General features: G+C 32.9%; 1 protein-coding gene across 1 annotated transcript in view; it reads right to left on the bottom strand.

The window, feature by feature from the left end:
• Positions 1–10,591, bottom strand: part of LOC106469535 (pancreatic triacylglycerol lipase-like) — a 43,873-nt gene extending 33,282 nt beyond the window's left edge. Inside the window, exon 1 of the mRNA XM_013930034.2 lies at positions 10,301–10,591. Coding sequence (XP_013785488.1) covers positions 10,301–10,397 — 97 coding nt within the window. The 5' untranslated portion in view covers positions 10,398–10,591. The remainder of the gene's footprint in view (positions 1–10,300) is intronic.
• Between the last annotated feature and the right edge of the window lie 1,615 nt (positions 10,592–12,206).

Below are 12,206 nucleotides of genomic sequence, written 5' to 3'. Positions count from 1 at the left end.
CTGTCGCTAAAGTTTCGTCGGAACGAAGTTACGGAAAGTTAATTAACGAACGGAGACGTAACAATAACATATCGCGTGTTGCAGAAGTGGCTAACGATTATCTGTAGAAAGACAAAAAAAAAAAGAAAAATTGAGACCAAAAATTAATTCTAACCCCCGAAAATATAAAAATATTCATAAATATTTTATTCAGTTTAGAATCATCGATTATTATTTATGGTTATCTGATTTTCCAACTGTAACAGCCGATACCACCATGACAAGCTTTGACTGGTTGTCAATATTTAATTGTAAAACCTGCAAAAACCATTTCGTTCACGCATAATAACACTGTGTTAACTATGTCATAGGCCTAATACCAATGTCCTATGACAAATATAGTTGTAATCATTCTTCGCTGGTTTGTAAAGTACGTACACTCCATAACAATTGTCAAACTTTTAACATAATATTACGCCTTCAATCCTTCTTCTTCATCGGGATTCGGTCCATGTTTAAGACGAGGGAGGGGCAGGTTCAGCGTTGACCTCTTCCTCCCTTTCAGGAATTGTTATTTTGTTTTCACTGTTACTTAATCCTAGGTAATAGCCCTTGTTACGTTGTTGCATTACCCACAGTATCTAAAATTTTGTCATTGACCGCAGTTTTAATTAACATACCCTTTTATGTTTGGGTCAACATTTTAAACACGCATAGCAGTGCTGGCACCTGGTGGTTTTTGTCTTACGGTATTGATATTTTTTCATGTTGAACTAAAGAGCACGTGCAGCATTTTCAAATTAGATAAATAAATACACAACAACCTTTTATTTTTGTCAGTCCTTCATATATTATATTACACAACTCACATGGTAGCATAGAACCGGAGACAAGGCTTTTGCGTGAAGTTATTATAAAAAAGTACTTGTTATCAGTATAATTTTAGGATATTAAGGGCTAAATACTTATAAAAAAATCTTTCATTGTTTTAAAAGTTTTGCGTTTAAATTTTGGTTTTGTTTATTTCTTGATAAGTTAATCTAAATTATTTTAAGAATCAATAAACGGAAGGTTATATACAAAACGAAAAAGTAAACGTTGTACCTTGAATAGGAAAGCTGAGGAGCTCAAAAATGTTTAGTGTGTGTTTGTGTGTAAAAGGTTTACACACTGTAATATGATTTTTAGTTGAATGGTGTTTGGCACTTGGTATCAAGAAATAAAATGTCGGCAAACACTTGGCAAATACAGGTTAGCAAAAAGGATAAACATGTAAAAAAAATACATTTTGCAACAAATTTATACAAATTATTATCATATGTAATTATCGGTAAATAATAAAAATTAACAAACTGCTTCTGTCTCAGTGTTGAGCGGACAGAAAGTAAAGGTTTATGTTTTGAATCGACTACCTACACTTGTGCCACGAAACCGGTTTTTAAAACAGCACTTAACCGGTAGCGAAAGGCGAGCACAACAATATGGAATAATATATTACATGCAAGCATTTACAATGGACTGAGCACATACTTTCAAAATTAAGTTACAGAAGTTAAGGTAAACCATTTTTAGAAGCTAGAGCAGATAAAGCAACATGTCGTTATTTTAACAGAACGTCATGAGAGCAAGTATTTAGCAGTTATTTAAAGATTCGCTTGCTCTGAGAATTTTTACTTAATATTTTGATATGTAAATTTTTAAATATTGAAGTAGATTTAACAAGCTTACAAAAAATATATTCTTGTTTTATACATAGAAAACTTTTTAAATATATTTATACCTAAATTCTGACCTTTTGCTCACACTATAAATAGTAATACAAATTTTTAATGTGAAAAAGTGGTTATATGTGTGTGTTAATATTTTAATAAAAGTTACGTTTCACAGTTTAGGCTTAAAACACGATCTACGTTACAATCTCCCCAGTTGCACAGCGGCATGTCTGGGGACTTACAACGCTTGAAACTAGGTATCGATACCTTTGGTGGGCAGAGCATAGTTAGCCCATGGGTAGCTTCGTGCTTAATTACAACTAACCAACCAACTACATTACAAATGAAATTTTTACATGAAAAAGTAGATTTTCTTTCATAATGCATTCTAGAACAATCGCCTTAGATAAAGTAGATAAGGTTAACCAGACATGTCTTTCAGCATTTTCAAACATTGAAAATAAAGTGTTAAAATTTTCATAATAAATTTTTTTTCAAGTGTTTCTTATTGCGAAACTTTATCCTTTTGCAAGTAGCATCACCAGTATGCTTAAATGACAATGAATATATTTTAATATTAACCCAATATTTGCAACATCTGATGAAAGTATTTTGAAACGGCCGTAAAGTATACTTAACCTTATCTAAATTCTCTCGATGTTTATTTCGATATTTACCTCAAAGCCCTGCTTATGTGTTAAGAATAATGATACACTTTAAACTCATGATTTTGAACATGAATGATGTGTTCCAATTTAACATGTGACGAAAAAACATGCTAAACTGCATATTTACCAGAGCAACGAGTTCTGGTGGTAAAGGAAATGGCCTACTGCATGGTCAGCGACACAACAGAGACTTAAGGTAGACCTAAAATACTATTTTTACAAATCTCATATTTAAAATTTGTAGTGGAAACTTGTGAGGAATTGACATTTGTTTTAAAAATATGTCATACATGAAACGGTGTAGTATTTTTCTTTTTTAAATCACATATAAAACAGTGTAGGATTACTATACTAATTTATTGATCAATAGCATAAAGTTAATAGTATGGTATAGGATTTAACATAATGTTACGTCTCTGGTCGTTAATTACTCGTAAAAATTCTTTCCAAAGAACTTTCAGCGATACAAGTCCTTTCTCAAATAAAACTAGTTTATTCTTTCTCAATTCAACTTTGCAATACACTTAATTTCCACAATCACCTTAATTTAAACACACGCTATAATTTACAACGAACGATTCACGCACTTTATTTACTACCGCGCTTGACTCAATTGTCCGTCTATATCTTCAATCTCTCTGTCTGCTATACAATTATTGCAGTCACTTTATTTACCAGTTTATATACTAAATAGAGGGCGTCTGGAGAACACTCAAGGCTTCACGAACAGACATGATCTTTCTAGAATGTCATGACGTTTTACTAGCGTCACGTGACTTCCGCTGTCGTAACAATAAGTTTGGTTATGACCATATTAGATATAAATACAATGTCAACTTTAACAGTGATAAATAAAAAGGATAATGTAAACTACAGCTCGCTTCAATTCAAATTTCAATCAGTTATATATTACTTCTTTTACACCTTCTACCTTTGAAGTGAAGACTGAGCATCAGTATGAAACCTAAAAACTTTTTGTTTTTATGGGTTATAGGACACTGAAAATATAGTACTGTTGTAAAATCTATATTTTCAATGTTTTAATTTGTTGTTTGCTAAAATAGAGTGCTAATCAAGAAGATGTAATAATCTAGAAATTTCGTGAACTTTGGAGAAACGAGGGAATACGAGTAATCAGTGTGTGAAGATTAAAAGAGAGTTCTGTGAAGTATCCAGGTAAGTTGATTGTTAATGATAAGTTAGTTTAGTTTCAGAAAATATATTCAGTGTTAATTATCGTGTCTATTCTGCTTTTCAGTTACTCGGTGAGTTATACATTTATCTATTAAAGCTAAGTACGTTAGGCGTCCGTATCGCAATTTAAAATGAAACGTTGTATTTGAAGTGAGGCCTATATTTGGTTGTGGAATTAATGTTGAAATGTTTATTTATGAAATAAAGTCTACAAGTGAATGTAGTTCTAACAAACGTTATTAAAGGAATATATTAATTCGTTGTTTTCATGTGGACTGGACTTGGCATTATTTTTATCAAATAATCTAAAAGAACCCGCCAATAATCCAATACGGTACAACATTGATGTCAGAGGTGGGACACTTTTGGTGAAAATAAAATATAACTTTGATTAAACTTCAACTTTCAAGATGACCATACTGACATAAAACGAGATAGGAAACCTGCTAGAGACGATAAAACAGTGGAAGGTAGAACAAGAACAAAGAAACAGAAATTACAAAAAAAAAAAAACGGACTTGAGGAACGAGACAGAAACTAAAATAAAAACATGAAGAAATTTATAGAAAACTAAAAGAAGCTCAAAAGGGAAAATATGGGACTTTAAGAGAGAAGTTAAAAGAAAGAGACGTCAAACCTAAGGAATAATTAAAAACAAATATGAGTATGATTGAAAACAACTTCCATGAAGCTACTGGGAACGTACAAAGGGATTACAGCAACTATGAAGAGATGCAGAAAAGATGTTATGATAAAACTGAAGAAGAACAAAAAAGATATCACTGACAGAATAAAACAATTTGAAAAATAATTTATAAATGCAAATATTAGACCAATTACATCTCATTTTGCATCTGCTCAAGAATTCCAATCTAAAATGTCATCAGTTTTTACCAGATCTCCCTGGACACTCCAACCATGCTACTATCAAATACAGTTCCAGAACGTAACTGGCTAATTCATGAACACCACCCGATCTAGAAACTAACGAACTATGATGGAAAGATACCTTAGGAGGCATACCAGGTTCAGTTCGAAATAATGCTCATATTGAACAGATCGAATAGTGAACAACAAGCTATTCATTTTGCTGCCATTTAAAAGTACACGTTTTAGCGACATTAAGTAAACTTCCAGATGAGAGTTGTAACAACTATCAAGTATTATTAGATGCTTTATCCAACAGGTTCAGATCAACACACTAAAAGGAAGTATCCAGAGCAAAGTTCTGGAACATAATACGGAGGAAAGAAAAGGCGTTAGCTGAACTAGCAAAAGATTTAGAAAGACTTGCCCAACTATTTTATATAGATGCTTCACGTGAACTGATGGATTCATTGGCTGTGAACAATTTATAAATGCCGCAACAGATGAAGATATGATAATCCGGCTGAAGCAAAATAGGAGTGCATCTTCAAAAGAATCTCTGCTGCTGGCAATGACATTTAAAGCCATTAAAGTTACAAATAAGCAACTAATATCATCTCGAAGATATTGGATCGTCACATCGAGTGGTATTAACTCACACTGACAATATTGTTGCGTCAGCGAGATCACGTGACTATTCTCACGCCACCTGCTTTCTAGAACTATCCTGTATCTTGGCGAATGCTCTAGCATTTACTAGATATTGGGTTGTCTGGTGTATAAAAGAGGGTGACAACGTGACGGAAAGAAGAATAGTGTATGTGTACTCTAAGGGTGCGTCACAGAGCTCAACCAGATCAAAGGAACAACAATGAGCTAATCAGACATGAAGGAAACAGGAATTAGTTGGTATTAAGAGGTAAAATTCAACTGATAATATTCCATCTGTACCAAATAAGATAAAAAGTTCATTATGTAAGGAAACTTATTCACAAGTTCATGGCTATATTGATGGGGAATCTTGCAGTATGTTTGTCGACACTGGTTTTACAGATACAGTTGTTCAACCTAATTTGGCAATGAAAGTTGGAAATTTCTTTCAGAGATGACGAAAATAAAGAGGGATTGTAGTGAACAGAAAGTTTACAAAAAGTTCCAGCAAGAGGGTAGTTGGAAGTTACCCTTACTGTAAGAAACTTGTCTACACCTCACGATGTGTGGGTAATTGACATTAAGGAAGAGTGCATATTGGGAACTGAATTCATGCAGAGACATAGGTGCGAGGTTAGGCTAGCTTTAGATTGCTTTACAATCTATGACCAGGTACACTGCATGGCAATTACTACACCGGAGGTTGAATTTCCAGTGACAGCAGAGAGGGCAGAAACTCTACCACGAGGAAGTAAAATACTATTACAAGGAGTTATTAAAAATAAATCCTCATCTATTGACTGAGGCATAGTGGAATTAAACACACTGGCATGTCCTGAGGGATTAATGATTGGAAGAACTGTCATGCACTTGAAGAATAAATATGTCATACATAATTATTCCCGAGGAGGATTTAAATCAGCTTCTGATAACATGAAAAGTCGCTATGATATTAATTCTTATAATGCTGAATTTCAAAGAGGTGTCATGGTATGGCTATCCAACTCTTGATACAAGAAAGGAGGAACTCCAGAGTTAAGAAGGAGTTGGGAAAGGCCATATGTTGTATTGAAAAGAATCATTGATGTGATTTACAGAATCCAGAAAGATGGGCAGTCCAAGCCAAAAATCACTTACCATGACCATCATTGGAAGTAGATCGGTGAAAGAATGGCAAGTTGGGTAATTTGAAAGAAGAATTTGCCCGTGGAAAATCAACCCGCAGAAGAGTCCAGAGTTCCTGTTTAGATCAATGTGAGAGGATCATCAAGGATAGAGCTGTCAGTGGATTTGTTCTACCACCTGCGAAGGATAACTTTCCCAGTGACAGGACAGCAAGTGGCAAGAGACAAGAAGTCATCCCATCAGTATACTACAACCCTCGAAAAAGAAGACCACCAAAAAAAAAGGGTTTGTGAATAGACAGTTCAGTGTGATGATTTCTTCTTATATTAGGATTGTTCAAGGGACTTCAAAATCCAGGAAGGGGGCAGTGTTGTAAGTAGCATCATCAATATGCTTGATTGACGATGAACGTTAAAAACTTTTCAGAACTAGTTTAACATTATTAATAAAGTTGAACAATGTAATTAGTAAATAACTTTATCAATCATAAGTCATATTTTCATATTAACCCATATTTTGTTTATGAATGAGCCAAACTAGCACTATATTATCAGAAAAAACAGATCTAACTTGAAGTAAGGTAATTCCTAATTACTTCTGAACTAAAGTAACTTATTAATCTACGTATTCACAGATATACTTAATATATATATATATCTAGATAAATTGCATTCGAGCAAAAACAAGGAATACGATAAAAGTAAGTATAATTAAAAGAAGAAACTTAATGTTAGATAGTCTAACGTCAATCGTAGATATAAAATATAATATACCCACTTTAAACCTACAAGTATCTTTTATTTAGGCCTAGGTCTATATGATATTTCCCCCGATTGGTCAACGGTAAGTTTAACGAAGTTACAAGATAAAAATCTGGGGTTCGAATACTCGGAGAGGACAGAGCGTAGATAGTCCATTGTGTAAATTTGCGTTAAAATAAGCTACCAGGAAATTATGATATTAATTTCATTTTATAGTTGCTTACAAAAATTATCTAATATAAGCAAAACATAATTAAAGTTGTTTAGTAGAGAACGATAAAGTTAAGTGTAAAAGTTCATACAATTATACCTTGACTAACATTGCATTTACTCTATACATTAGTTGGTTACGTTAATTGTGTTATCAATTAGTATATTCGACAACACCTAATGAGATTCGATTTACTTAGCAGCTTTAAGCTAGGTCTAAATCATTATACTAAGCTCTAATACAAATTAATCTATTTGGAAACAATGACAATGATGATTGTAATAAATGATATAATAATCCATATAAATATAATAGTACTGTCTGTTGTACGTCCATAGAACTACTTCGCAGGTTGTGGATCCACACCAAAATTGGTATGGAGGTTCATTAGGTCCATGCGGGGGTACATAAAAATTTTCAGCTTTGCATTTTGTGGTTTTTATGGGCGTTTTTCTACCAGTACTTCGTCCCCTGTAGATGGATCTCCACCAAATTTAGCATAAAGGTTTGTTGGGTCCATGCAGAGATACACATAAATTTTCAGTTTTGCATATTGCAGTTTTCCTGGGCATTTTTGCCTTTTAGCGTTTTTTACCACTAACGCACCTCTTTTGGATGGATCTTCACCAGAGTTGGTCTGAAGGTTCACTGGGTCCATGGGGAGATACAAACAAATTTTCAGTTTTGCGTCTTGCGGTTTTTATGGGCGTTTTTTTTTACAATTACATATAAGGTAAGCAACTTTTCATGTCCTAAGATAACCTTTCATCAATCATGTATTTAAATAACTTCCGTCCAGCTAGTAATAAATAAAATTACACTCATAGATTAATCTTGTGTAACATTTTAGTTTTTTTTTCTTTTTTTTTAGAACTTAAGGCATCTCTTTGTGAATAGAATTAATTGTTTAGAGTTTGACCTGATCTGATAACAACAAGACTGGCCTCTGATTTTTCACATAGTCTAATAACTAGATCAGTATATTTAAGCCTCATCAAAAGGAATGAGGTCGCTTAGCAACAGGAGCCTAAGCTACACAGTTGCTTTCAAAACCAGGGCCTTGTTACAATTGGATGCCCGCTTACCTATGTTATCAGCTTCAAATAATACAAATACATTATCTGATTTTTATATCAGAAAATGCTGTAGGGGAATATTAAAATTAGCATAACAGTAAAAGAATTCTTATGTTTTAAATAAATCTTGAATGGCTCTAAACATGTGATGTTGTCAGTGTTATTACATTCTTTGGGGTTGATTAGAAAAGTGAGAAGGATTATGGTTGTAAAACTTAACTCAGTATGAGAAGATATATTGTTTTAGTTGTATGAAAACAAGATTATCGTTGTAAAGTACAACTCAGTATGAGAAGATATATTGTTTTACTTGTATGAAAACAGGATTATCGTTGTAAAATACAACTCAATATGAGAAGATATATTTTCTGATTAAAACAAAACGGAATTATAGTTGCACAATTTAACTCAGTGTATTATAATGTATATTTTCTGGTTGAAACAAAACAGAACTATAATTGGAAAATTTTACCCAATAAGAAAAGGTATAAACTTGGTTGTATCAAAACTGAATTACGTTTGTAAAATTTAACTCATTAACAGAAGATATATTTTTGGTTGAATCAAAATAGATTTATAGTTATAAAATTTAACTCGGTGTGGGAAGGTATATTTTTTAGTTGCAACAAAACAATATTATAGTTGCAACATATAACCCAGAATGAGGGGTTATATTTGTTTTGGGTGCAATGAAGAAATACTAAGGTTGTAACATTTAAACCAGTGTAAAAAGGTATAATACTGGTTGCATCAAAACAGAGTTATTATTGTACAATTTAACCCAATATGAGGAGATATTTTATTCTTGGATGTATCAAAACAAAATTATGGTTGTGAATTTTAACCCAGTGTGAAGGAATATATCATTCTTGGGTGTATCAAAAATGTAGTTATGAAGTTTAACCAAGTGTGAAGGAATATATTATTCTTGGGTGTATCAACACAGAACTATGGTTATTAAGTATACTCTAGTGACGGTGAGTACATATTTCTCAGATGTAACAATACAGAAATATGTTTATAAAATTTAACCACAATTTGAGGTGCGCGATAGACTCCTTGCCCCTGACAAACCGATTTGGGCATAAAATATATGACGTGTAGTAAAACAATAATGATAATAATATTGAAGCATTAGTCATAGAAACGAAAAATACTGATCACTGGAACGGCAAATTTCGAAGGACAAAACAATTTCTTTATTGGAAGGGTGGAGTTTATTTTGTATTGGATGACTGACTTCTAAAAAACAAACAAATATATGTACCTTCATATTTGAGCAATTCAAAACAAACAAACATTAGCTATTAAAGAAAATTAACTTATTAAAAGAAGTGTTTTCACAATCTGTTTGCACCTACATATATTTAAGGTAAGGCAAGTTTTCCTTCTCAACATTAACTTTTAAAATATCTGGGTTTACTATAGAGTTATAACGACACTGGTAGTAATACAAAAAGAACACTTTCATTGGGCCACTAGATAGCTCAATTCTTTATTTTTCTTATATAAAAGCGACATCTACTGGTATAGTCCGTATAATCGGTACTTAGAACTTCAATCACTACATTGCTTGCAAGTACTGTGTTTAAAAGGGTGAATAAACAAACTCAGTTTAAACAAATAAGAAGAAACGTGACAACATTTTAAAGGTTTGTTTTATATTTAACGACAGACACACCCTTCTTCTAATCTAAGATAGTCCTTATTGGTTTCACAATTATCAAATCAACTGCATTTGGTTAATGTCATAACTTAACACTTTTATCACTCTCTCCCTCTATATATATATACGTCATTAAACTTAGAAACTTTAGTATGTAGTATAAAGTTATCGACGCTACTCAAGCTGTCCACCAACTGTAAGCGAATCTAAACTAAAAGCGAAAAAGAAACGTTAAAAAATTCCTCCCAAAACAAATATTGACCTATGAAAGTGAGATAAGATACAAATGTAAGTATCTTATATAAAATTACTAAAAGAAACATAAAATAGTGTTAGTATTTAGAGTTTTACGTTTTAAACTTGCAAAGTTTGAATAAGATATATATTTACCTTCATTTTCTTCTTGTTTCTCACTGTCCTGTGCTTCAACTTGCAGAAGGGTTAACAAAAGCAAAACCGATGACACATTGAGTGTTTTAAACAACATTGTTTCATATGTATTTACGTTGTATAGAGTTTTTCCGAGACGTGAAGCGTTTGCAAAGATGTGATACGAATAGATCGCGTAAATCGTGTTTTATACAGCTCCTGACTCGTTTTATTGTACTACGTCAAGTGGGCAAAACACCTTATCACTAGAGGTCTCTCTCTGTTGTCTGGGGCATAGAAATCTTGTTACTCACTTTATTTTACGTTCGCCTGGCTTAAGGAAAACATTTTCACCATTTAACAGATCTATCAGTGTTTCTTTTTGGGCATGCGTAAAACAGTTTTTAGTTGTTATTGGTGCTAACTAGTTATACAAGTATTGTTGTTAGCAGTGGAAGAGTGCTGTGCTGAAACAAGAAACAACAATTAACCAGGGTCAAACAGAAAGTGTTTTACACCAATCACATAAATGCTATGTGCTCAGAATGAAACGCCGAATCCTTGCAACAGCGTAGCAGCCATATAACTGCCTGACTTATAGCACGTTATCAGTGGTGGCAGAGTTTTAAGTTGAGCTGTAGACCAAACTAAGTTTCACCGCTACAAATGATTTAAACATTCGTGTATCACACTAAAGATACTAATGTTCACAAATAATTTAAACATTCATGTATCACATTAAATATACTAATGTTCACAAATAATTTAAACATTCATGTATCACATTAAAGATACTAATGTTCACAAATAATTTAAACATTCATGTATCACATTAAAGATACTTGGTACGGATGGACACTAATAATGCATTGAGTGAAAACGAAATATTCATATATGGCGCTGGATGGTTTATTTGTAAACTGAAAATGACATTTACTTGTATTGTTTGTTTACTTATTTTACAACAAAGCCACATTTGGCTATCTACTGTGTCGACCGCAGGGAATCGAACCCGGGGTTCTGGCGTTGTAAGTCCGTAGATATACCGCTGTTCCAGCGGGGGAAATTATCTTCCACTAAACATTGTAATACAAGATTATATAACTTGTAAGCTTTAACCATAAACCCCATATCTTTCTTAGTTGTTTTTATTCATTTATTTTTTGCGTTTAGTACAATCAGTGCTTACGTCACTGGTTAGCTAAGAAGAGAATTATTTGCAGATACAGACAGGTCTTTACCATCAGAACATTAAGTTTTAGTTGTTACTTCTGATAGTAATTTGCTTATCTACTGTAAAACACAAACTCAACTTTTGCCCACCAGTGGCACAGCGGTACGTCTGCGATCTTACAACGCTAGAAACCGAGTTTCGATACCCGTGGTAAGCAGAGCACAGATAGCCCATTGTGTAGTTTTGTGTTTATCTTCAAACAAACAAACTCAACTTATAAACAAAAAAATAAAAAATGATTTTCGCCGCTAGGTTCTTATAAACTGGTTTTTCAGGATTCATTGTCTTCTGTTGAGTCACTAATTTCAAACTTTTTTTCGCGTTTTTTATCAATTTTTAATCCAGTAACTTACAAGAGTTGAATTGAAGGTTAGACTGAAAAAGCAGGATAAACGCTAGTTGGTGAAGACCGAAATGTCACATCACTTACAAATCAGGCCGTGCTATCACGATCACATTTTGTCTCAATAAATGCAATCTGACTCTGTTACTTGAAAAGTGTTTGATGGTTTTATTTCTTCTCCCAAACACACTAGGGGAATTTTTTCATTTTTTAACACACGCCTCCATTTAGGGATATAAAAAGTATAATTGTGAGCTAAATGGATATAATCTGTGTCGTGTAAATTCTCTTGTGCTCATTTTATTAAATATAAGTGAAATTATGTTTCTAGCAGCGATGTAAAGCATGGA

This window comes from Limulus polyphemus, unplaced genomic scaffold (genome assembly GCF_000517525.1).
Source record: "Limulus polyphemus unplaced genomic scaffold, Limulus_polyphemus-2.1.2 Scaffold3535, whole genome shotgun sequence".
Lineage (NCBI taxonomy): Eukaryota > Metazoa > Arthropoda > Merostomata > Xiphosura > Limulidae > Limulus > Limulus polyphemus.
Note: the sequence above shows the minus strand (reverse complement) of the source record. Positions and strands in the feature narration are given on the sequence as shown.